At 41.7% G+C, this 26905-nt stretch overlaps 1 protein-coding gene across 2 annotated transcripts in view; it reads left to right on the top strand.

Moving 5' to 3' along the window:
* Positions 1-26905, top strand: part of LOC128019104 (phosphatidylinositol 4-kinase alpha) — a 152436-nt gene that overhangs the window by 49631 nt on the left and 75900 nt on the right. Inside the window, exons 54-55 of one of the 2 annotated variants that reach the window (XM_052605110.1) lie at positions 1402-1485; positions 1578-1643. In XM_052605110.1, the coding sequence (XP_052461070.1) occupies positions 1402-1485; positions 1578-1629 (136 nt within the window). In that variant the 3' untranslated portion in view covers positions 1630-1643. Of the gene's footprint in view, positions 1-1401; positions 1486-1577; positions 2298-26905 lie in introns of those variants that run through there. The other variant, XM_052605109.1, reaches the window with a different exon arrangement.

Raw genomic sequence — 26905 nt, 5'->3', positions numbered from 1 at the left:
CAAATGACCTAGTGACAGCTGATGCTGGTTCACCATCACTCCTCGTACTCCTGGACCTTTCTCCAGCGTAATAACAACATCCTTCGCTGGTTTGAGTCATACTTCACAAACAGATCTGAATTTGTGTCCATGAGAAGCCCTGCGGGGTTCCACAGGGATCCGTTCTCTGACCAGTTTTATTCATTCTTTATACATGCTTTCCCCTCTGTGAAGTCATCAATCACTTGGGAATTTCTTTCCATTGCTATACAATGAAACACAACTTTATATGAAAACTGATATTGATTCTTCATCATCATCATCATCACTATCAACAACTCTACCCACTTTTGCTGCTTTTGAGGCCTCCACTCTTAAGAGTTTCTTTACAAGAGAGTCATCCTTCCGAAGCCTCCGCTCTTCAGAGCTCCATGTTTAGCAGTAACATTAGTTTGTAGGCTCTTTCCTTTGAGCCTTACTAACTGCCTCTGGCGCTGAGTGTAGCCAGCTCTCCTATATCCGTCATGCTGAGACCTGCACTCTTAAGAAATCCCCTACAAGGGTTGAACATTGTTAGGTCTCCTCTCATTTTAGAGTCATCCTGCTGAAGCCTCCGCTCTTCAGAGCTCTGTCATGGGCAGAGATAAAAGTTTGTAGGCACGCTCTTTGAGCCTCGCTAACTTCCTTTGGTGTGGAGTGTGGCTAGGAGTGTTAAATTGCATCACACCATTTCTTCAATCATTACACTGGCTTCCCATTTCCGTACAGATTGAATACAAAGTCTCCCGTTTCACATATCAGTGCACCTTAAATAACTACTTATGCCACAGATTTTAGCAGGTTCCCTCCGCTCCACAAACAGTCTTCTCACCCCTAGGACTGAGACCATAGGGGACAGTCTTTGGTGCGGCCGCCCCTCACCGGTGGAATGCAAAAATTGGTTTCCCCAAATGATTGACAGACAACAATGTTGGACAGGCAAATCACATGGTCTTGCCAATCCTATTGTTTTCTGTCGAGTATTCTGTCTGTTTGTGTATTCAGAGCCAGTGAACCAACGGACTTTCATAATAATAATTGTAAAAAAAATGGATGCAAAAAAAATCTGCGTTAATGCGCATTAAAATATTTGTACATTTTTAAATAAATGCATTAACTTGCCCAGCCCTCATGTATTTTCATTTTCATTAACATTTCTTCATTTAGCAGATACTTTTATCCAAAGCAACTTGAAAACAAGGAACATCAGCATTTCATCTTTAAGAGGGAAATAAACATGAAAAGTGCTAGTAATATAAGACATTTTTAGCATAGTACTAGTATGCTGATATATAGATGAATAAAGATGGATAGATGATAAACAGAATTAATTCATGAATAGCTTGTAGTTTGTTGATCTGACGTGAACCGTGTGTGTTGTAGGCAGCGTTTTAACCCTGGAGTGAGTGAGAAGGAAGCAGCAGCTTTTATCATCAAAGTGATTCAGAACTGCTTCCTGAGCAGCAGGTCAGTGTCTCTCACACACATTAATGAATGACATTTCCCCGACTCTGCATAACATTAATAAGATGACATGAAATGTTTTTCATTTGTTCCAGGAGCAAAACGTATGACATGATCCAGTACTATCAGAACCAGATTCCCTACTGAGTGTGTGTGTGTGTGTGTGTTTCTCTTACTGTCTCTTAATGCTAAGTTGCACTGTTGTCTCGGTCTGGTGTGTTTGTGCACTTTATAAACCTGAAATGTGTTTGCATGGATTTATTCGCACTGATATCAGCACTTATGAAATGTTTTCTGCACACGTCACACTGTCTGCTGCACGATGCTTTTAAAATTACAAAATCACTTTTGAGCCACTTTCATTTTCAGATTTTGTGATTTTGTTGTCAGTCTTAATTTCCAGTTAAATCATGTGGTTGTTAAACTACTGCAAATGTGGTTATGGACACAAAAGGCTTGGACTACTGACAAATGTTATATTTTGGAGGTAACAAATTTACACATTAATGCACAAATTAACAAAAATCAGTATTTGAATGTTTATTATGTAATAGAGGAGATATGTTTGAGGAGTTAATTGTCTGGTTTTTCTTGGTAGTGTTTGCAGCTCTGAATATGTGTTCCTGTTTCTGAATCACTGCTTGTTTTACAGTATGTGACTGTTTATTGATCAGTTGATCGTACAGTGAGACTAATCTTTGTTCGCTCATTTATACAAATCAATTTTCTGCCTCTCTTTCTGTTCTATTCTGTTTGTTTGGATTATTTATTCTGTGTGTGTGCTATTTAATAAATGCCCACAGTAATCACCTGTACACTTTTGTAATGCTTACTGACATTTTCTCTAATTTTACATTTAATTTAGAAAAGTGAGTCTACAATTTCAAGGAAAGGATGACATGGTTTTGGTGACACGTTACAATAACATCGCATTTGTTGACATTAGTTAAAAACATAAGTTTAACTGTTAAGTGTAAGTTTAAAAGTTAACTGTAAAGTGTTACTGTTTTTTTTTTTCATTCAGTGTTTCATAATAATCGAAGTCTAAATTTATTAGAGTGTGAGATCAATGCACACAAAACCTCTTTTCCAGTTAACATCAATAGTTAATATTCCAGTGTAATGACTCACCTATAGAAAATACAAACCCGATTCCAAAAAAGTTGGGACACCGTACAAATTGTGAATAAAAACAATGCAATGTGGAAGTTTCACATTTCAATAATGCATTCAGAATACAACATAGATGACATATCAAATGTTTAAACTGAGATGTAGTATCATTTTAAGGGGAAAATAAGTGGATTTTAAATTTCATGGCATCAATACATCTCAAAAAAGTTGGGACAAGGCCATGTTTACCACTGTGTGTCATCCCCTCTTCTTTTAATAACAGTCTGCAAACGTCTGGGGACTGAGGAGACAAGTTGCTCAAGTTTAGGAATAGGAATGTTGTCCCATTCTTGTCTAATACAGGCTTCTAGTTGCTCAACTCCAGACCTGGACTGCAGGGTGGCCATTTCAGTACCCGAATCCTCCTTCTACGCAGCCATGATGTTGTAATTGATGCAGTATGTGATATGGCTTTGTCATGTTGGAAAATGCAAGGTCTTCCCTGAAAGAGACGACATCTGGATGGGAGCATATGTTGTTCTAGAACTTGGATATACCTTTCAGCATTGATGGAGCTCATCTTTCCAGATGTGTAAGCTGCCCATGCCACACACACTCATGAAACCCCATCCCATCAGAGATGCACACTTCTGAACTGAGTGCTGACAATTTGTCTCCGCCCATTTCCTCCTTGAGCTTGTCTCCGCCCACTTCCTCCTTGAGCTTGTCTCCGCCCACTTCCTCCATGAGCTTGTCTCCGCCCACTTCCTCCCTGAGCTTGACTCCGCCCACTTCCTCCTTGAGCTTGACTCCGCCCACTTCCGTGAGCTTGTCTCCGCCCACTTCCTCCATGAGCTTGTCTCCGCCCACTTCTTTGCTTTTGTCTCCGCCCACAATAAGCAGAACATTTTCAATCCAAAATGATGTCCTCCCTGCAGCTGTATGACAATCTCATGATGTCAGTCATGCAGGCATACACAACATCCAATCAAAATGTGAAGATCTCAGGTGATTTAACGTCAGAAGATGAAGAACAAAAAAGGAATAGTAAAGGAACACCTCTTTTGTTTTGTTTTTCATTTTGTTTGAAGAGTGAACATTTACAGGAAACATGCTTCAACCTGTTATTTATGCTCTTTTTTTTAATACAAGATGCATAGAATGCGTTTCCTTTATTTAGGAACAATAAAGCCCTTTTTATTTTATTAGACAAAGATTAACATTTTTATTAATATTTTTAAAGAAGAAAATGTATAAACAAAAGGACTCATCACTGAGGTCAAATAAGCTACATATACTTTCAGTTTAATATACTGCCCTCTATTCATTTGAACATAAAAAAAAAAAAAGTTAAAGTAAACAAAATACAAAGGCAAGCAAAAACAGAAAAGCATTAGGTATTTCCGTAGGTGTGTCATTTAACTGGACTTTTAACTATTGAGTTTAACTGGAAAAGACGTGGGCATTGAGCTCATGCTCTCACTTATAAATTTAGATTATTATGAGTTCCCATTAATGCATTAAAAATGAGTACTTAATTTATTAGTAATGAATACATCTGTTCATTGTTAGCTCATGGTAGCTCCATTTAATGATATTAACAGGAACTATTTTTGATAATGTTTTTGTCAGGACATGCACAGGAGTCAAAGGTAGGTGAATTCAGTACACAGTGTTTATTAGTGATTCAAGTGTTCGGTAAATACTCCGTGTTTACAAGTCCAGGCAGTACGATGCACACAGGGGACTGGATCATAGACAGGTGAGTACGCTTAATTCAGGAGTGTCACAGCCACAGTCACAGATCGCTGATATTCGTTCTCTTCCTTTACAGAGGCCGAAGTCAATTCCAGCTCAGGATAAACACAGGAGACTACAGAGACCGTTGGATCACAAACTAAAAAGAAAAAGATATCCAGGTCAATATTACCTATACAAAAGGGTGTGTGTCTTTAAATATGTGTCAGATTTTCATTGGCCAGAGGGGAATGCAAGTCACCATTGATTTTCATGAGCAGAGTCAAGTCATCATTGATCTTCCTGAATCCAGTCTAAACACCACGGAACTACCAGAGCCTCCCCATGTCTCTCCACATCTCTGCGGAACTACCAGAGCCTCTCCACGTCTCGGCTGAACTACCAGAGCCTCCCCATGTCTCTCCAAATCTCTGCGGAACTACCAGAGCCTCTCCACATCTCTGCGGAACTACCAGAGCCTCTCCACGTCTCGGCTGAACTACCAGAGCCTCCCCATGTCTCTCCAAATCTCTGATGAACTACCAGAGCCTCTCCACGTCTCTGTGGAACTACCAGAGCCTCTTCCCGTCTTGGCTGAACTACCAGAACCTCTCCACGTCTCGGCTGAACTACCAGAGCCTCTCCACGTCTCGGCTGAACTACCAGAGCCTCTCCACGTCTCGGCTGAACTACCAGAGCCTCTCCACGTCTTGGCTGAACTACCAGAGCCTCTCCACGTCTCGGCTGAACTACCAGAGCCTCTCCACGTCTCGGCTGAACTACCAGAGCCTCTCCTCGTCTCGGCTGAACTACCAGAACCTCTTCCCGTCTCGTCTGAACTACCAGAGCCTCTCCACGTCTCGGCTGAACTACCAGAGCCTCTCCACGTCTCGGCTGAACTACCAGAGCCTCTCCACGTCTCGGCTGGACTACCAGAGCCTCCCCATGTCTCTCCTAATCTCTGCGGAACTAAAAGAGCCTCTTCCCGTCTCGGCTGAACTACCAGAGCCTCTTCCCGTCTCGGCTGAACTAGCAGAGCCTCTCCACGTCTCGGCTGGACTACCAGAGCCTCTCCACGTCTCGGCAGAACTACCAGAGCCTCCCCACGTCTCGGCTGAACTACCAGAGCCTCTCCACGTCTCGGCAGAACTACCAGATCCTCTCCACGTCTCGGCGGAACTACCAGAGCCTCCCCACGTCTCGGCGGAACTACCAGAGCCTCTCCACAACTCGGCAGAACTATCAGAGCCTCCCCTCGTCTCTGCTGAACTACCAGAGCCTCTCCACGTCTCGGCGGAACTACCAGAGCCTCGGAAGTACCAGAGCCTCTCCACGTCTCTGTGGAACTACCAGAGCCTCTTCCCGTCTCGGCTGAACTACCAGAGCCTCTCCACGTCTCGGCTGAACTACCAGAGCCTCTCCACGTCTCGGCTGAACTACCAGAGCCTCTCCACGTCTCGGCTGGACTACCAGAGCCTCCCCATGTCTCTCCTAATCTCTGCGGAACTAAAAGAGCCTCTTCCCGTCTCGGCTGAACTACCAGAGCCTCTTCCCGTCTCGGCTGAACTACCAGAGCCTCTCCTCGTCTCGGCGGAACTACCAGAGCCTCTCCACGTCTCGGCTGGACTACCAGAGCCTCTCCACGTCTCGGCAGAACTACCAGAGCCTCCCCACGTCTCGGCTGAACTACCAGAGCCTCTCCACGTCTCGGCAGAACTACCAGAGCCTCTCCACGTCTCGGCGGAACTACCAGAGCCTCCCCACGTCTCGGCGGAACTACCAGAGCCTCTCCACAACTCGGCAGAACTATCAGAGCCTCCCCTCGTCTCTGCTGAACTACCAGAACCTCTCCACGTCTCGGCGGAACTACCAGAGCCTCGGAAGTACCAGAGCCTCTCCACGTCTCTGTGGAACTACCAGAGCCTCTTCCCGTCTCGGCTGAACTACCAGAGCCTCTTCCCGTCTCGGCTGAACTACCAGAGCCTCTCCACGTATCGGCTGAACTACCAGAGCCTCTCCACGTCTCGGCTGAACTACCAGAGCCTCTCCACGTCTCGGCTGAACTACCAGAGCCTCTCCACGTATCGGCTGAACTACCAGAGCCTCTCCACGTCTCGGCTGAACTACCAGAGCCTCTCCACGTCTCTGTGGAACTACCAGAGCCTCTTCCCGTCTCGGCTGAACTATCAGAGCCTCTTCCCGTCTCGGCGGAACTACCAGAGCCTCTCCAGGTCTCGGCGGAACTACCAGAGCCTCTCCACAACTCGGCAGAACTATCAGAGCCTCCCCTCGTCTCTGCTGAACTACCAGAGCCTCTCCACGTCTCGGCTGAACTACCAGAGCCTCTCCACGTATCGGCTGAACTACCAGAGCCTCTCCACGTATCGGCTGAACTACCAGAGCCTCTCCACGTCTCGGCTGAACTACCAGAGCCTCTCCACGTCTCGGCTGAACTACCAGAGCCTCTCCTCGTCTCGGCGGAACTACCAGAGCCTCCCCATGTCTCTCCAAATCTCAGAACAGTTTTCTACTCTGCCACAGTCCATTTTAAATGAGCCTTGGTCCAGAGAAAACACCTGTGCTTCTGGATCATTTTTAATTATGGCTTCTTTTTTAACCTATAGAGTTTTAGCTGGCAATGGCGAATGGCACGGTGGATTGTGTTCACTGACAATGTTTTCTGGAAGTATTCTTGAGCCCATGTTGTGATTTCCATTACAGTATCATTCCTGTATGTGATGCAGTGCTGTCTAATGGCCAGAAGATCGCTGGCATCCAGTATGATTTTTGGCCTTGACCCTTACTCACAGAGATTGTTCCAGATTCTCTGAATCTTTGGATGATATTATGCACTGTATGATGATAACTTCAAACTCTTTGCGATTTTTCTCTGAGAAACTCCTTTCTGATATTGCTCCACTATATTTCACCGCAGCATTGGGGGAATTGTACATTTTGACTTTTCCGGCCTCTTATTGCTACCTGTCCCAACTTTTTTGGAAGTGTAGCTCTCATGAAATCCAAAATGAGCCAATATTTGGCATGACATTTCAAAATGTCTCACTTTCAACATTTGATATGTTATCTATATTCTATTGTGAATAAAATTAAAGTTTATGAGATCTGTAAATTATTCCATTCCTTTTTTGCTCACAATTTGTACAGTGACCCAACTTTTTTGGAATCGGGTTTGTAGTAATGCTTTTCTCAGTTTCTTTTTTTTTTTTTTGGCCTTTTATATTTTAACTTTATTCATTTTTTCTTATGTTCAAATGAATAGAATTCTTCTTATTTTTTCGCATTTTTGAGGGCTTAAACATTCATGAAACTTTGAAAACGTGTCAAACCTAGTGAAAAGTTTAGTCTGAAATAGGATTCAGAAGAGGGTGTGGCAAAATGGCTCGACAGCTCCACCTATACTAAAAATATCAACAGACTTCCAGTTATGTTTCACGTACATGCACGAAAATTGGCACACATATGTAACACACCAATATCTACAAAAAAGACTCTTGGAGAAAAATTCTAATCCCAACAGGAAGTCAGTTATTTTTAATATTATGAGCAAATTTTGTGTAATTTTTGTCATTTCCATGCATTGTATTTTAACGAACTCCTCCTAGAGATTTATTCAGATCAACACCAAATTTGGTATGCCTAATCTAAAGGCCTTTGCGATTTGTTAAATTGTGAAGATCTTAAGTTTTCGTTTAAGGGCGTGTCCGTGGAGGCCTGGCGAATTTTGATGTTTCGCCATGAAAAATGAAGTTTTTACTATAACTCAGACATACAATGTTCAATCTGCCCCAAACTTCACATGGTTGATAAGACTCCGAACCTGAACAGATTGACATGCCCATATTCAGTTATAATCATAGCTCCACCTATTGGCAACAGGAAGTGACATATTTTACACTGCGACAAACTACTCCTAGAAATTTTTGGACATTAATGTTTTTTTTTGTGGTTAGTCTAATCTAAAGGCTTGTGTGATGTTAAATCGTGGAGATCTTGAGTTTTTGTTAAAAGGCTTGTCCAAAATTTGTCCAAAATTTGGTGTTTCATCACAGCAAGAGAAGTTGTTGGAACTCGGGCATAAAATGTTCGATCTTCCCCAAACTTCACATGTTCGATAAGAGTCCTGGCCTGAACACATCTGAAGGCCAATATTCCATTATAATGAAAGCTCCACCTGCTGGCACATATATGGAATATACTTTGATAAATTTGTTACGATCGGAACCCAGGGAAACACAGGAGACGAGAGATCCAACCGCAGTGTGGTTTATTTAATGGGTAATCCAAATCATAAATCAAACAAGCAGGGGTCAAACCAGAAATCAAAACAAACAACAGAAATAGGAACAGGAATGGGAATAGTAACTGGAACAGGAAACGAGGAAGGCGAGGAAACTGGGTGACGGAATGAAAGGACTCCATCAAGACAACAGAAAAAGACCGGTTAATATAGGCAAGGTAATGACTCTCAAGTGAAGACACCTGAGTGCAATTAACAGGAGTGCAATTACTGTGATGAAGGGACAAGGCTTTGTGGGAATTGTAGTGCCTACGGTGAGGTGCCTATGGGGAAGTGAGACCACTAGTGGAGACTCAGGGAGACAGAGACCAGACAGCGTGACATTACCCCCTCCTCCACGGAGCAGCTACCAGATGCTCCACCCGAACACAAGAGGAGACCAAGGAACACCGAGACCAGGAGGGAGGTGGAGCGGCGGAGGACCAGGGGGAGGGACGGAGGGCCAGGTAAAATGGGGAAACAGAGACAAGAAGTGCAAAAACTAAAACAAGGAGCCCAGGAGGGAGGTGGACAAGCGGAGGATCAAGGGGAGGGACGGAGGGCCAGGTCCATAGAGGGAAACCGAGAGATGAAGAACAAAAACAACTAAACACAAGTCCAGGAAGGAACATAAGGTTCAGTGGCCCAGGGCCGAACCGACAGGGCAGGGATCCAGAGAGGAGCAAGGTGGAATTGGAGCCATGCGGTCGAGACAGAAGCTCACCAGGGCGGCGCAGAAGATCACCACATTCCTGCGGTCGAGACAGAAGCCCACCCGGGCGGTGCAGAAGACCACCACAGGAGAGCAAGTCTGGTTAGGCAAGTCTGAAACAGAGAACATGAACAAGTTAAGGGTGGCCTCCGTGGCCACAACGGGATCAGTCGAGCACTCAGAGTTCGGCTGAGACATGACGAGGCTCTGGTAGTTCAGCTGAGATGTTGGGAGGCTCTGGTAGTTGAGCAGAGGCGTGGAGAGGCTCTGGTAGTTCCGCCGAGACGTGGAGAGGCTCTGGTAGTTCCGCCGAGACGTGGAGAGGCTCTGGTAGTTCAGCAGAGGCGTGGAGAGGCTCTGGTAGTTCAGCAGAGGCGTGGAGAGGCTCTGGTAGTTCAGCTGAGATGTTGGGAGGCTCTGGTAGTTCAGCAGAGGCGTGGAGAGGCTCTGGTAGTTCCGCCGAGACGTGGAGAGGCTCTGGTAGTTCCGCCGAGACGTGGAGAGGCTCTGGTAGTTCAGCTGAGATGTTGGGAGGCTCTGGTAGTTCAGCAGAGGCGTGGAGAGGCTCTGGTAGTTCCGCCGAGACGTGGAGAGGCTCTGGTAGTTCCGCCGAGACGTGGAGAGGCTCTGGTAGTTCAGCAGAGGCGTGGAGAGGCTCTGGTAGTTCAGCAGAGGCGTGGAGAGGCTCTGGTAGTTCAGCAGAGGTGTGGAGAGGCTCTGGTAGTTCCGCCGAGACGTGGAGAGGCTCTGGTAGTTCAGCTGAGATGTTGGGAGGCTCTGGTAGTTCCACAGAGGCGTGGGGAGGCTCTGGTAGTTCCGCCGAGACGTGGAGAGGCTCTGGTAGTTCAGCCGAGACGGGAAGAGGCTCTGGTAGTTCAGCAGAGGCGTGGAGAGGCTCTGGTAGTTCCGCTGAGAAGTGGAGAGGCTCTGGTAGTTCAGCCGAGACGGGAAGAGGCTCTGGTAGTTCAGCCGAGACGGGAAGAGGCTCTGGTAGTTCCACAGAGACGTGGAGAGGCTCTGGTAGATGAGCTCAATGCCCACGTCTTTTCCAGTTAAACTCAATAGTTAAAAGTCCAGTTAAATGACACACCTACGGAAATACCTAATGCTTTTCTGTTTTTGCTTGCCTTTGTATTTTGTTTACTTGAACTTTTTTTTTTTTTAATGTTCAAATGAATAGAGGGCAGTATATTAAACTGAAAGTATATGTAGCTTATTTGACCTCAGTGATGAGTCCTTTTGTTTATACATTTTCTTCTTTAAAAATATTAATAAAAATGTTAATCTTTGTCTAATATAATAAAAAGGGCTTTATTGTTCCTAAATAAAGGAAACGCATTCTATGCATCTTGTATTAAAAAAAGAGCATAAATAACAGGTTGAAGCATGTTTCCTGTAAATGTTCACTCTTCAAACAAAATGAAAAACAAAACAAAAGAGGTGTTCCTTTACTATTCCTTTTTTGTTCTTCATCTTCTGACGTTAAATCACCTGAGATCTCCACATTTTGATTGGATGTTGTGTTTGCCTGCATGACTGACATCATGAGATTGTCAGAGTGTACAGCGGCAGGGAGGACATCATTTTGGATTGAAAATGTTCTGCTTATTGTGGGCGGAGACAAAAGCAAAGAAGTGGGCGGAGACAAGCTCACGGAGGAAGTGGGCGGAGACAAGCTCACGGAAGTGGGCAGAGACAAGCTCGTGGAGGAAGTGGGCGGAGACAAGCTCATGGAGGAAGTGGGCGGAGACTACATAAATCTATAAACGGGTCCTACCCTCGCTCATTTGGACGGACATCTGCAGGGAGAAAGAAGCCAGGAGTGATTCAGCTGCTTGTAGAAATTTCTAGAAACCTAAAATAATATACAGAAAGTCGTCTTGAGTTCACTAAGGTAAAAGATATGTCATCTCTAATCACAATTGAACCTGACTTGGTTACCACAGAACAGTCGCCTGCTCGGCCTTTTGGAAAAATCCAACGATGGTTTGGACGCTTGAGGGAAGCAGGAAAGCCACTCGAGTCTCTGTTCCAGATTACTGAGCCTGTGTTCCAGATTGGTTCAAGTCTATTCAACTTGGTTAATATTTTCTTAACTGGTTTCAGCTGGCTCAAGTTGGGATCAGCTGTGTGCAAAATTATTTTGGGTGTTAACAGTTTGATTGAGAAATGTGGAGAGAAAACTGAAACCACCCAAGGAACCTCTTACAAATGTGATGAAAACACTGAAATAATCTAAAAGAACCCCTTGAAAAAAAAAGGCCTTGATAACACTGAAACTATTCAGTGAACCCCCTGGAAAAGTGTTGAAAACACGGAAACCATTCGGCGAACCCCCTGGAAATGTGTTGAAAACACCTAAACCATTCGGCGAACCCCCTGGAAATGTGTTGAAAACACCTAAACCATTCGGTGAACCCCTTGGAAAAAAGGCCTTGATAACACTGAAATCATCCAATGAACCCCTAAAAATGTGGGTGAGGAGTGGGCAGACCATATTGACAATTATTTTAAAATAAAACTTAAAATAAAATAAACTCTTCTTGTGAGTTTTTGTTCACTCAAGTGTGTGTGTATCTTCTCTGGTGTGGTCGATGTGGTGTGGTCGTCTGTATGTCGTGTACTCAGCCGTTTGAACAAACTTCAGTATCAAAGACCTTCAACAGGTGAGGAGAAGATCCTTCAGCTTGTTTTCTCTGAGAACAAGCAAAGTCATAATTTATTTGTCTTCAAGAGAGATGGAGTTGCTCTCGAGTTGTGTTTACAGAAGGTTCTTGGGCCGTTCGAGATTGAGCTGTTGAATCTATTTTGAGCTGTTGAGTCCAACTCTTTTGGACATTAGTTTATGTGTGATGTGGGATAAAGCAATAAAGAATAGAGTGAAGCAGGTTTCCTGTAAATGTTCTACCTTCAAAGGAAACGAAACTGTTGTCAGATGATAGGGGAACTCCAGTTTTTCTTTTTTTCTTCTGACGTCAAATCACCTGAGATCTCTGACTTGTGATTGGATGTTGTTGAACTCTCTGGCACATGTTCAGATGGCAGGTGGCTATGAACGGCTGAGTTTGCGTCGAGCTGCACTGAACTGACTGTGCTAGCAGAACTTTACTGCCCCACTGACGTTGTAAGTTCTGTCAAATTTGACGAGCCTCGTGTCAAACCTCTGAGCGTACATCTTCAGGACTGACATCATGAGGTTGTTGGAGCGTACAGCTGCAGGGTCGACTCCATTTTGGATTGAAAAGCCCTTTTAATGGCAGCTGCTGTCCTCCTGTGCCACAGCTCATAGGTTTGGACAGCAGTCAGTGTTTAATGTGAGTGTTTTTTCTGAACTGCTTCAGTGAGGAACACTAGGCACACTTGAACTCTCCAGAAGCTTCTGTGATTGTCAGCAACCAGAACGTCTTGAAGAGCGTTAAGTAGGAAGGAGATCATCAAACGGTAACTAAACCCAATTTGCTTTGCTCTGTTATTCAGTCGGTCTGTCTGTCTCTGAGTTTATGGTTTAAGAGATCATTGGTTCTCTTTTGGGTCCAGCTAAAGATTTCCATGAGCAGATTTGACTCGCCAGTTTCATGGGCATTATAAAGTACTAGAAACACTGAAATCCAGTGAAATCAGAGCACAAAGCAGCTCAGACCATCATCCTGAATCCCATCATCCTTTTCAGTCCCCATTTCCCCTCCATTACACTGCCCTCAGTAACATTCAGACCATTATCCAACAAAATCTGACATTAAAGATACAATCCTCCATTAAAAAGTCTCAAATCATATGTCCTGTTATAATAAACCTGTTCTACAGGTTTTTCCTAAGATCCCAGTTCAAACACACCCTGTTCAGCCCAGTCCCGCTAACCAGTGTTTGATCCATCAGTTAACACACACTCCTGTCTGTTTCAACACAAGCACTTCATTCAGAACTAGGGGTTAATCTTGTTATTGTGCTTATGCTAACGAGACACCCTCCCTGTTCTTAAACCCCATTTATTTGTAAAACGGATTATAACAAAAGGTCCTGCAAATGAAAAATATATTGCACAATGAAAAGATTTATGTATATTGGAGGAGGAGCCTCTATAAATCCCCAAACTCTATTATAAATAATCAAACGGAGAATTTAGGAAATATACTTTTATTGTCCTAAAATTAAAACATCTGTTTGCCAAAAATAAATCCATAAAAGTAGGGATTCTCTCTCCTCGAGACTCTCACACAACCTGCCACCAGTAAATGACAAAAAGGAGATTAACACACAGATAACAAAAGACAAATAACACAAACAATATCAAATATATAATCAAAATAAAATAAAAAAGAGATAAAATACAGAAATACAGAATTTAATGTACAAGAAACAGTGACAGGTCTGCCCTTTTAAAAAAGAAACCAAAAACAAGTTATTAACCAGTCACCTGAAGTTTTAATATACATGAACAACAAGACACAACATGCTTCAGTGAAAGTACACTGCAGTAAACCAAACCATTTGTACAGTACACAATCTCGGTGCTCAGTCCCAAAGCCCAATCTCCAAATACAGAATAAAATACTATAGGCCAAAGACACCATTATTAACCACATCGACAATGAACATTTAGTGTAGCAGTTACTTAAATCTCATAACTAATCAACTTCAATGAAGCAAGCTTATTTAATTTACTGATTGTTCAGAGCTTATACACAGCCATCGGCCCATAGGAGGTACCACAAAAGTAGATATTTTTCTGCCTCACTTCCCCCAATTTGAGTAGAAAAGCTGTCAGTAAATCACCCTAAAAAGCATCATCACATAAGCAGGAAGTTGTGGATTCAGCACAATCAAATCATACCGTCAATCATACCATACTTGAACATGTGGAGGAGCAGATTGGATGTTAGGCAGGCCCAGTTGAGAGAGCGGGGAGCCACGCTGGAATCATCCCGGGCTGACGCTCACAAGTCCGGGGTAAGTATACAGCGTGCTGTTAACAGTCCCACCACGTCTTCTCCGTGTGTTTCTCTGCGCAGGCCCGGTGCACCCAGGACGCGATCTTCCCAGATGTCCTTCACTGCGACGCTGGGACACCACGGACCCTGGGTGCATCCACAGCGGAGGACGCGAGCCGGGCCCCGAGCGATGACTTCGGGGTAGAAAATCTTCAAGATCTCCACCCGGAACCGCTTCGCTCCCCTCCGCTAGATGGGACACGATGCTGTGATCATCGGAGACTCCACTTTTTGCTTTAAATGAATGGTTGTTGTCATGGTGTAAAGAACAGAAACTGCTATTTGTTAATAACTGGAATCTTTTCTGGGAGCGTCCTAGACTGTTTCGCGCTGATGGATTACACCCCAGCAGAATTAAATACAGTTGCTCCTTTACGCTTAAGAAAGGTTAAGGAAAACAGTTTGACACCATGGTATAATGAGCATACTCGCACCCTAAAGAGAGCAGCCCGAAAAATGGAGCGCAGCTGGAGGAAAACAAAACTAGAGGTATTTCGTATTGCTTGGCGGGAAAGTAGCATATCCTATAGAAAAGCATTAAAAACTGCTAGATCTGATTACTTTTCTTCTCTTTTAGAAGAAAACAAACATAACCCCAGGTATTTATTCAATACAGTGGCTAAATTAACGAAAAATAAAGCCTCAACAAGTGTTGACATTTCTCAACACCACAACAGTAATGACTTTATGAACTACTTTACTTCTAAAATCGATACTATTAGAGATAAAATTGCAACCATTCAGCCGTCAGCTACAGTATCACATCAGACAGTGCACTATAGACCCCCTGAGGAACAGTTCCACTCATTCTCTACTATAGGAGAGGAAGAATTGTATAAACTTGTTAAATCATCTAAACCAACAACATGTATGTTAGACCCTATACCATCTAAGCTCTTAAAAGAGGTGCTTCCAGAAGTCATAGGTCCTCTTCTGACTATTATTAATTCCTCATTGTCATTAGGATATGTCCCCAAAACCTTCAAACTGGCTGTTATTAAGCCTCTCATAAAAAAGCCACAACTTGACCCCAGAGAACTAGTTAATTATAGACCAATCTCGAATCTCCCTTTTCTGTCCAAGATACTAGAAAAGGTGGTATCCTCAAAATTATATTCCTTCTTAGAGAAAAATGGTATATGTGAGGATTTCCAGTCAGGATTTAGACCGTATCATAGTACTGAAACTGCTCTCCTTAGAGTTACAAATGATCTGCTCTTATCATCTGATCGTGGGTGTATCTCTCTATTAGTTTTATTGGATCTTAGTGCTGCGTTTGACACAATTGACCACAACATTCTTTTGCATAGACTTGAACACTTTGTTGGCATCAGTGGAAGTGCATTAGCATGGTTTAAATCATACTTATATGACCGCCATCAGTTCGTAGCAGTGAATGTAGATGTATCATATCGATCACAAGTGCAGTATGGAGTACCTCAAGGCTCAGTACTAGGGCCGCTACTCTTCACGCTTTATATGTTACCCTTGGGAGATATCATCAGGAAACATGGTGTTAGCTTTCACTGTTATGCTGATGATACGCAGCTCTATATTTCCTCGCAGCCCGGTGAAACACACCAATTTGAAAAACTAATGGAATGCATAGTCGATATAAAAAATTGGATGACTAGGAATTTCTTACTGCTAAATTCAGAAAAAACAGAGGTGTTAATCATAGGGCCTAAAAACTCTACTTGTAATAACCTAGAACACTCTCTAAGACTTGATGGTTGCTCTGTCAATTCTTCGTCATCAGTTAGGAACCTAGGTGTGCTACTTGATCGCAATCTTTCCTTAGAAAGCCACGTTTCTAGCATTTGTAAAACTGCATTTTTCCATCTCAAAAATATATCTAAATTACGGCCTATGCTCTCAATGTCAAATGCAGAAATGTTAATCCATGCATTTATGACTTCAAGGTTAGACTATTGTAATGCTTTATTGGGTGGTTGTTCTGCACGCTTGGTAAACAAACTACAGCTAGTCCAAAATGCAGCAGCAAGAGTTCTTACTAGAACCAGGAAGTATGACCATATTAGCCCAGTCCTGTCCACACTGAACTGGCTCCCTATCAAACATCGTATAGATTTTAAAATATTGCTTATTACTTATAAAGCCCTGAATGGTTTAGCACCTCAGTATTTGAATGAGCTCCTTTTACATTATACTCCTCTACGTCCGCTACGTTCTCAAAACTCAGGCAATTTGATAATACCTAGAATATCAAAATCAACTGTGGGCGGCAGATCCTTTTCCTATTTGGCGCCTAAACTCTGGAATAACCAACCTAACATTGTTCGGGAGGCAGACACACTCTTGCAGTTTAAATCTAGATTAAAGACCCATCTCTTTAACCTGGCATACACATAACATACTAATATGCTTTTAATATCCAAATCCGTTAAAGGATTTTTAGGCTGCATTAATTAGGTAAACTGGAACCGGAAACACTTCACATAACACCGTACTTTCTACATCATTAGAAGAATGGCATCTACACTAATATTAGTCTGTTTCTCTCTTGTTCCGAGGTCACCGTAGCCACCAGATCCAGTCTGTGTCCAGATCAGAGGGTCACTGCAGTCACCCGGATCCAGTACGTATCCAGACCAGATGGTGGATCAGCACCTAGAAAGGACCTCTACTGCCCTGAAAGACAGCGGAGACCAGGACAACTAGAGCCCAGATACAGATCCCCTGTAAAGACCTCGTCTCAGAGGACCACCAGGACAAGACCACAGGAAACAGATGATTCTTCTGCACAATCTGACTTTGCTGCAGCCTGGAATTGAACTACTGATTTCGTCTGGTCAGAGGAGAACTGGCCCCCCAACTGAGCCTGGTTTCTCCCAAGGTTTTTTTCTCCATTCTGTCACCGATGGAGTTTCGGTTCCTTGCCGCTGTCGCCTCTGGCTTGCTTAGTTGGGGTCACTTCATCTACAGCGATATCATTGACTTGATTGCAAATAAAAACAGACACTATTTCAACTGAACAGAGATGACATCACTGAATTCAATGATGAACTGCCTTTAACTATCATTTTGCATTATTGAGACACTGTTTTCCAAATGAATGTTGTTCAGTGCTTTGGCGCAATGTATTTTGTTTAAAGCACTATATAAATAAAGGTGATTGATTGATTGATTGATTGAATTGGAGCGGAGCTTCTCTCTGACAACATCTCCAGGACACTTCACTCCATGTGACTAGTAAGACAATTCTCAAATAACTATTATGATGACTTTTGTTCCACCCGCTTAAATGATAAAAGTACTTGCACTGTAAAAACTATTAAGACTGTGTCTGTTCCCCAAATAGTGAGGTCAAAATATAAATATAATGTAGGATCTAGAAAATTTTTTATCACAATTAAACCAGAAACATTTAAAGTAAATGAACAAAAAAAAAGTTTAAAGGGACAATAAGTAACTTTTTAGGTATTTTATTATCTAAAATCAATATTTTTATTCATAAATATGCCTTCAATGGTGTACAAATACCTATGCCAATGTTTAAACTAATCCTTGTAAATGAAGAATTTATTATCTTTATATACATGGGACGGGTAGGTCGACGGAGGCTTCCATGTAGTTCCGCCATCTTGCAAAACTATAATAGCAGAGAGGGACAAAAAGTACTAAGCCAACGCGTTTCCACAGCGCGTTTTCGGTCAGAGCCAGAAACGCAGGTGCAGAGCAGTGAGAGGCGCTTGAAACTGCACCGGCAAGTTTAAAAGTCTGGATTGCATTCTTATTATGGACCATACATATGCCGCGCCACAGGAGAAGAAAACATCGTCGCCAAAACAGTCAAAAATAGAACGTAAAAGGAAACGTGACCGTAGATTACAGAAAACAAGAGTTAATGTCGGGGAAGCTTTTTCTAGGTGGAAAGAGCTAATGCTGGATAAAGATTTCAAAAGAGACGCTGAATTCAAGTTTTTTTTTCAAGTTTATTTGTATAGCGCTTTTTACAAAACAAATCGTTACAAAGCAACTTTACAGAAAATTATGTTTCTACAATATTTAGTAGTAGCTAGTAGTTTGTGCACATTTGACAGGATTTTAGAAAAACTAAAAAATAATAATAATACAAGACGTAGTCAGCTAGACGATGAACTATCAATATTATTAATTAAGTTATTATATGATTAAGTCACACATTTAGGAATAATTGTTAGTTCTGTTTGTTCATTCAGGGTTAGCATCATCTGAGGTCCTCTGAGGGTCAGCATCATCTCTTCTCAGGTGTTCTGGATCCAGACTGGAGCTTGTGTAAATCCTAGTTACCACGGGATGTGAATCCCGTGGCAAAACATAGAAACAAAATACAGACATCATTAGCATAGCTGCTGATCCAACAAAGTAAAATTAGTTTAACCCAAGCTAATGAATAAAAATGCACCTTTGATCAGATGCAACTACACTCACAATTAAAAAGATACATTATTCGAATGCTTGGCGAAAGAGATGTGTTTTTAATCTAGATTTAAACAAAGAGAGTGTGTCTGAACCCCGAACATTATCAGGAAGGCTATTCCAGAGTTTGGGAGCCAAATGTGAGAAAGCTCTACCTCCTTTAGTGGACTTTGCTATCCTAGGAACGACCAAAAGTCCAGCGTTTTGTGACCTTAGGGTGCGTGATGGGTTGTAACGTGGTAGAAGGCTAGTTAGGTACGCTGGAGCTAAACCATTTAGGGCCTTATAGGTAAGTAATGATAATTTGTAACTGATGCGGAACTTAATAGGTAGCCAGTGCAGAGACTGTAAAATTGGGGTAATATGATCATATTTTCTTGACCTCGTAAGGACTCTCGCTGCTGCATTTTGGACGACCTGTAGCTTGTTTATTGAAGAAGCAGGACAACCACCTAGAAGTGCATTACAATAGTCCAGTCTAGAGGTCATGAATGCATGAACTAGCTTTTCTGCATCAGAAACAGATAACATGTTTCGTAGCTTGGCAATGTTTCTAAGATGGAAGAATGCAATTTTTGTAACATTGGAAATATGATTTTCAAAAGACAAATTGCTGTCTAATATAACACCCAGATTTCTGACTGTAGAGGAAGTAACAGTACATCCGTCTAGTTGCAGATTGTAATCTACAAGATTCTGTGTAGTGTTTTTTGGTCCAATAATTAATATCTCCGTCTTATCCGAATTTAATTGGAGAAAATTCTTTGTCATCCAATCTTTTACATTTTTAACACAATCTGTTAGCTTAGATAATTGGGAAGTTTCATCTGGTCTCGTTGATATATATAGCTGAGTATCATCAGCATAACAGTGGAAGCTAATTCCGTATTTTCTAATAATATTACCAAGGGGCAACATGTATATTGAAAATAGAAGGGGACCTAGGACGGATCCTTGTGGCACTCCATATTTTACTGATGATAAATGAGATGACTCCCCATTTAAGTAAACAAAATGGTAGCGATCGGACAGGTAGGATCTAAACCATCTTAGAGCCTGCCCTTGAATACCTGTATAGTTTTGTAATCGATCTATGAGTATGTCATGATCTATGGTGTCGAACGCAGCACTAAGATCAAGTAAGACTAGAAATGAGATGCAGCCTTGGTCTGACGCAAGGAGCAGGTCATTTGTAATTTTAACAAGTGCAGTTTCTGTGCTATGGTGGGGCCTAAAACCTGACTGAAATTCTTCATACATATCATTTTTATGCAGGAAGGTGCTCAATTGAGCAGACACAACTTTTTCTAAAATTTTAGACATAAATGGAAGATTTGAAATAGGCCTATAATTTGCCAGTACACTAGGATCTAGTTTTGGTTTCTTAATAAGAGGCTTGATAACCGCCAGCTTGAATGGTTTTGGGACGTGTCCTAAAGATAACGACGAGTTTATGATATTGAGAAGCGGTTCTTCGGCTACAGGTAACAGCTCTTTCAGTAATTTAGTGGGTACAGGATCTAATAAACATGTTGTTGGTTTAGATACAGTGATAAGTTTATTTAGCTCCTCCTGTCCTATGGTTGTAAAGCACTGCAGTTTATGTTTGGGTGCGATGGATGAAACTGAAGTGTTAGATGCTGTAGAATCTACATTCGCTATTGTATTTCTAATGTTATCTATTTTATCAGTGAAGAAATTCATAAAGTCATTACTATTTAACGTTGGTGGAATATTTGAATCAGGTGGCATCTGGTAATTTGTTAACTTAGCCACTGTGTTAAATAAAAACCTTGGATTGTTTTGGTTATTTTCAATGAGTTTGTGTATATGCTCTGCCCTAGCAGTTTTTAGAGCCTGTCTATAGCTGGACATACTGTTTTTCCATGCAATTCTAAAAACTTCTAAGTTAGTTTTTCTCCATTTGCGTTCAAGACTACGAGTTACATTCTTGAGAGAGTGAGTATTACTGTTATACCATGGTACAGTACGTTTTTCTCTAACTTTTTTCAATTTGATTGGGGCAACAGCTTCTAATGTATTAGAGAAAATAGTGCCCATGTTGTCAGTAATTTTGTCTAATTCATGTGTATTTTTGGGTACAAATAGCAGTTGAGATAGATCAGGCAGGTTATTTGCGAATCTGTCTTTGGTGGCTGGAACAATAGTTCTGCCCAGACGGTATCGCTGCGACATATAGTTAATATCAGTTATACGCAGCATGCACGATACGAGGAAATGGTCTGTAATATCATCACTTTGAGGTACAATATCTATAGCAGTAAGATCGATGCCATGCGATATAATTAAATCTAGTGTATGATTAAAACGATGAGTGGGCCCGGTGACATTTTGCTTGACTCCAAAGGAGTTTATTAGGTCAGTAAACGCAAGTCCTAATGTATCATTTGTATTATCAACGTGAATATTAAAATCTCCCATGATTAGCGCCTTATCAACTGTAACTAGAAGGTCTGAGAGGAAATCTGCAAATTCTTTTAGGAATTCATTATACGGCCCTGGTGGTCTATACACAGTAGCCAGAGCAAGAGATACATTAGATTTCTTTTGCATGTCTGACAGAGTAACATTTAGCATTAGTATTTCAAAAGAGTTAAACCTGTATCCTGTTTTCTGGGTAACATTGAGAATATCACTATATATTGTTGCAACACCCCCGCCACGACCAGTCTGACGGGGCTCATGCTTATAACAGTAGTTTGGTGGAGTAGACTCATTTAGACCAAAATAATCATTTGGTTTTAGCCAGGTTTCAGTCAAGCAGAGTAAATCAAAACTATTATCTGTGATCATTTCATTTACAATAACTGCTTTTGGTGTGAGTGATCTAATATTTATGAGCCCAAACTTTAAAAATTGTTTTTGTTCATTTACTTTACATTTTTCTGGTTTAATTACGATAAGATTTTTTCTAGATCCTACATTATATTTATATTTATATTTTGACCTCACTATTCTGGGAACAGACACAGTCTTAATAGGTTTTACAGCACAAGTACTTTTATCATTTAAGCGGGTGGAACAAAACTCATCATAATGGTTATTTGAGAATTGACTTACTAGTCACATGGAGCGAAGTGGCCAGTTTTCTTCTGGAGAGGTAAGTCAGTGTTACAATCTATATTACAATATTTTTTTTATATCTAACAATGCACATTATTCAGAAAATATAAAGAATAAAGAAGACATAACTACTAATTACAATATTTCATGTTTTCCACAGTCAGTAATTCATACTGTAACATTCGTTTGTTTATGGTCATGTTGCTGTTTGTTTGAAATAACTCACCTGTTCACCTGAAGGAAAACTCGACGAAGTGCTATTAGAAGACATCCTGTCAAAGCTTTTTGGTACATATCGCCTACCGTAGATGCAACGCGCATTTGAAAAAGCGAGGCACTGGAGAGCAAAATTAGTTTGAATGCAAAATACAATTTCACCACTAGATGGGAGTAATTCCTACTTAGTGTCCCTTTAAAGTTTGGGCTCATAAATATTAGATCACTCACAACAAAAGCAGTTATTGTAAATGAAATTATCACAGATAATAGTTTTGATTTACTCTGCTTGATTGAAACCTGGCTAAAACCAAATGATTATTTTGGTCTAAATGAGTCTACTCCACCAAACTGCTGTTATAAGCATGAGCCCCGTCAGACTGGTCAACAATATATAGTGATATTCTCAATGTTACCCAGAAAACGGGATACAGGTTTAACTCATTTGAAATACTTCTGCTAAATGTTACTCTGTCAGACATGCAAAAGAAATCTAATGTATCTCTTGCTGCCTTAAAGGGATAGTTCACCCAAAAAGGAATATCCTGTCATTTACTCTACCTCATGTCTGTCATCTTGCATGGTGCCGTCTCAGCTTCCCCTGCGGTCTGTGTTGTCCTGTCTGTTCGAAAGCTCGTGGTCTGAGCAATCAGCGCTGATCGTGGTGGTGTTGTGCAGATCATGAGCTGATTCTTCCCCAACTATCGCTCGTTTCCCCACTCCCTTGTATGTCTCTGCTTTTCTGTCTGTCATCGTGAGTAGATTGTTTTGTCTTTGCCCAGGTTTTGTATGGTATCCAAGTCTCAGTCTCACCTTCTGTTTTCCTGTCTAAGGATCCATAGTTCGGAGATCTGGCAGCGTGAGTGGTCCGCAGGGTGGGGAACGGCCATGTAGTAGAGCCCTGCACGGGCCTCAAATCTAGGCCCGAGCCCGTGTTTTTATTTATTTATTTATTTTATGACACAGCAGAAGCCTGTCCTATTTGCAGCAATTAAAAAAGGGGCCAGTTTTGTGTTATGTTTCTTTTCATTTCTTTATCAAGTTAGTTTAGAAAAATGTTTGAAACATTTAAAAAAAAATGACGATTAAAGTTAAACAGCCGAGCCGACAGCAAGTAGCCTAAAAAATATTTAATCAATTAAGCCTCTCAAATTAACGCTAATACTTTACTTAGCTACAATAAAATCCATAGATGTAAACGCTTCAAGCATATCACACATACAGTTAGTTTAATACATGATTATTTATTAAACCACAGTGAGTAAAAAAAAAAAAAAAGTTAAATACTGAGGAAGGCTCACAACAGCGCTCGCAAACGAAAGGAGAAAAAAGCCTACAATCGAAACAAATTAAATTAATTTAAAACAAACTTGCAGGTTATCTTACCTCAAAAATGCACCACAGAACATGTCCATTCTTTTTTCCATTAGTTTCCAACAGTTAAACGAAAATAAAGTCCAGTCAAATGAAAAGTTAGAACAGTCTCTTACAGAGCATCGTGGAGAAAAAGAATAGGCTCCAGAGTGTAAGGTTTTAACCCCGTCCTCCTCTCTTCTATCACTCTTCCCGCTGCGCTGCTGGCGGGACACTAAACACAGAGCGAGCCAGCCTTGACAGTCGCAGGGTCTCGTGCTGTTTCCACCATAGCAGCACATCTCGTCCATCACCTTCCATGTTGTGATTGAGGCGCATATATTGCTGTACATCATCGTCGTCATCCTCGTCCTGCCCCACAATGTTTTCAAACTCGGCCAGCGCTCTCTTCTTTGCTGCGTGGCCCGCAGCAACAGGTGCAGACGCAGAAATGCTCGCCGCTACATGAATCATCATTTTATAATTATTATTTTGGTCAACTAGGCTATTATTAATACATTAATTTAGAAGCATGTAATAGCTACTACTACAATAAGTGGATATAAGTGAAGTGTAATCGTGGGTCGCGCTGACGGAAAAGTGTGCGTGCGTGCGTGAGACACATATAACGGGTTGAATTATCAGATTATGAAAGTTATGAGGTTATGAAATGTCTTTCTATATTTGTTTTTCTATCGTCGATATCAACTTCTATTTTTTTACTTTTATTAATGTCTAAAAATATAAATAGAAGGATAACCCAAAAAGGCCCGAGGCCCGGCCCGCATGTGAGCTATAACGTGAAAATTGGCCGAAGCCTGGCCCGAGGGGCATAAATAAGTCGGGGGCCGTCGGGCTCGGGCTGAAATGCAGGGCTTTACCATGTAGACAGCAAAAGCATGACTGTTGTGCGTCGTTTGAGGCATTCTCGAAGGAGCTGTGCAAGGTGTTTGACCCGCCAGCACGCGGTATTGAAGCAGCACGAGCGTTGTCGCTGCTTCAGCAGGGAGAGCAGTCAGTGTCCGGTTACTGCATTCAGTTCTGCACGCTCGCCGTGTCCTGCGGCTGGAATGAGAAGGCTCTCTGGGATCACTTCCTCCATGGCCTGGCTGAGCAGGTGAAGGACGAGATCTATTCACTAGAGCTTTACTCTCTGTCTGGTCTAGAGTGGGAAGCCATTGAGAGGTATATACATGATTCTCTGGTAGAAGGCATTATCCGTCTCTTGTCCTCTCCAGCCGGGGTGGGGTTCTTCTTCGTGGAGAAGTAGGATTGATTGATAGTCAATGCAGCGCCCCTGCATTGACTATCGAGTGTTGAATGACATCATGTTAAAGAATCCTTTGCCGTTGATGTCATCGGCCTTCAAGCTCCTTCAAGGGGCAACCATCTTTACGAAGTTGGACCTTCGCAGTGCTTATCACTTGGTTTGGATTAGGGAGGGGACGATTGGAAGACAGCCTTTAACACCCATACAGGGCATTTTGAATATTTAGTTATGCCATTTGGGCTTTCCAACTCCCCGGCGGTCTTTCAGGCACTCGTCAACGACGTGCTCCGAGACATGGTCCCGAGATGAGGGGAGGCTCTGGTAGTTCAGATGAGACGAGTAGAGGCCAACGGTCTCTGTAGTCTCCTGTGTTTATCCTGAGCTGGAATTGACTTCGGCCTCTGTAAAGGAAGAGAACGAATATGAGCGATCTGAGACTGTGGCTGTGACACTCCTGAATTAAGCGTACTCACCTGTCTATGATCCAATCCCCTGTGTGCATCGTACTGCCTGCACTTGTAAACACGGAGTATTCACCGAACACTTGAATCACTGATAAACACTGTGTACTGAATTCACCTACCTTTGACTCCTGTGCATGTCCTGACAAAAACATTATCAAAAATACTTTCTGTTAATATCATTAAATGGAAGGTGAGCTACCATGAGCTAACAATGAACAGATGTATTCATTACTAATAAATTAAGTACTCATTTTTAATGCATTAATGGGAACTCATAATAATCTAAATCTAAATTTGTAAGTGAGAGCATGAGCTCAATGCACACGTCTTTTCCAGTTAAACTCAATAGTTAAAAGTCCAGTTAAATGACACACCTACGGAAATACCTAATGCTTTTCTGTTTTTGTTTGTTTTGTATTTTGTTTACTTGAACCTTTTTTTATGTTCAAATGAATAGAGGGCAGTATATTAAACTGGAAGTATTTGTAGTTTGTTTGACCTCAGTGATAAGTCCTTTTGTTTATACATTTTATTCTTTAAAAATATTAATAAAAATGTTAATCTTTGTCTAATATAATAAAAAGTGCTTTATTGTTCCTAAAAAAAGGAAAATTCTATGTATTAAAAAAGAGAGCATAATTAACAGGTTGAAGCAGGTTTCCGGTAAATGTTCTCCCTTCAAAGAAAACGAAACTGTTGTTTTTCTTTTTTTATTCTTCTGACGTCAAATCACCTGAGATCTCTAAATTGTCATTGGTGCTTCATCGTTTCTGAAAAAAAGGAAAAGCTTTCTATGCATCTTGTATTAAGAAAGGAGCATAAATAACAGAGTGAAGCATGTTTCCTGTAAATGTACACCCTTCAAACAAAATGAAAAACAAAACTAAAGAAGTGTTCCTTTACTATTCCTTTTTTGTTCTTCATCTTCTGACGTTAAATCACCTGAGATCTTCACATTTTCATTGGATGTTGTGTACGCTTGCAGGGATGACATCATGAGATTGTCAGAGTGTACAGCTGCAGGGATGACATCATTTTGGATTGTAATAAGTGTTCTGCTGATTGTGGGCGGACACAAGAGCACGGAGGAAGTGGGTGGGGACAAGCTCACAGAGGAAGTGGGCGGGGACAAGCTCACAGAGGAAGTGGGCGGAGACTACATAAATCTGTAAACGGGTCCTACCCTCGCTCATTTGGACTCTCCATCTGTTGGGAGAAAGAAGCCAGGAGTGGTTCAGATGCTTGTAGAAATTTCTAGAAAACTAAAATAATTTACAGAAAGTCGTCTCGAGTTCACTGAGATAAAAGATATGTCATTACTAATCACAATTGAACCTGACTTGGTTACCACAGAAAAGTCACCTACTTGGCCTTTTGGAAAAATCCAACAATGGTTTGGACGCTTGAGGGAAGCAGGAAAGCCACTCGAAGCTCTTTTCCAGTTTACTGAACCTGTGTTCCAGATTGGTTCAAGTCTATTCGACTTGGTTAAGATTTTCTCGGAAGGGTTCAGCTGGCTCAAGTTGGCATCGGCTGTTTGCCAAATTATTTCGGGTGTCAACAGATTGATTGAGAAATGGGGAGAGAAAACTGAAACTGCCCAAGGAACCAATTACCAATTACCAACCAATTACACTGAAACTATCCGGTGAACTGCCTGAAAATGTCTTGAAAACTCTGAAACCATCCAATGAACCCCTAAAAGGGTGAGGAAAGGTGATGAGTGGGCAGACTAAATTGACAATTATTTTAAAATAAAAGAAAACT

This window comes from Carassius gibelio, chromosome A8 (assembly GCF_023724105.1).
Source record: "Carassius gibelio isolate Cgi1373 ecotype wild population from Czech Republic chromosome A8, carGib1.2-hapl.c, whole genome shotgun sequence".
Taxonomy (NCBI): domain Eukaryota; kingdom Metazoa; phylum Chordata; class Actinopteri; order Cypriniformes; family Cyprinidae; genus Carassius; species Carassius gibelio.
The sequence above is the reverse complement of the archived record's forward strand: the minus strand, read 5'-3'. Positions and strand labels throughout refer to the sequence as shown.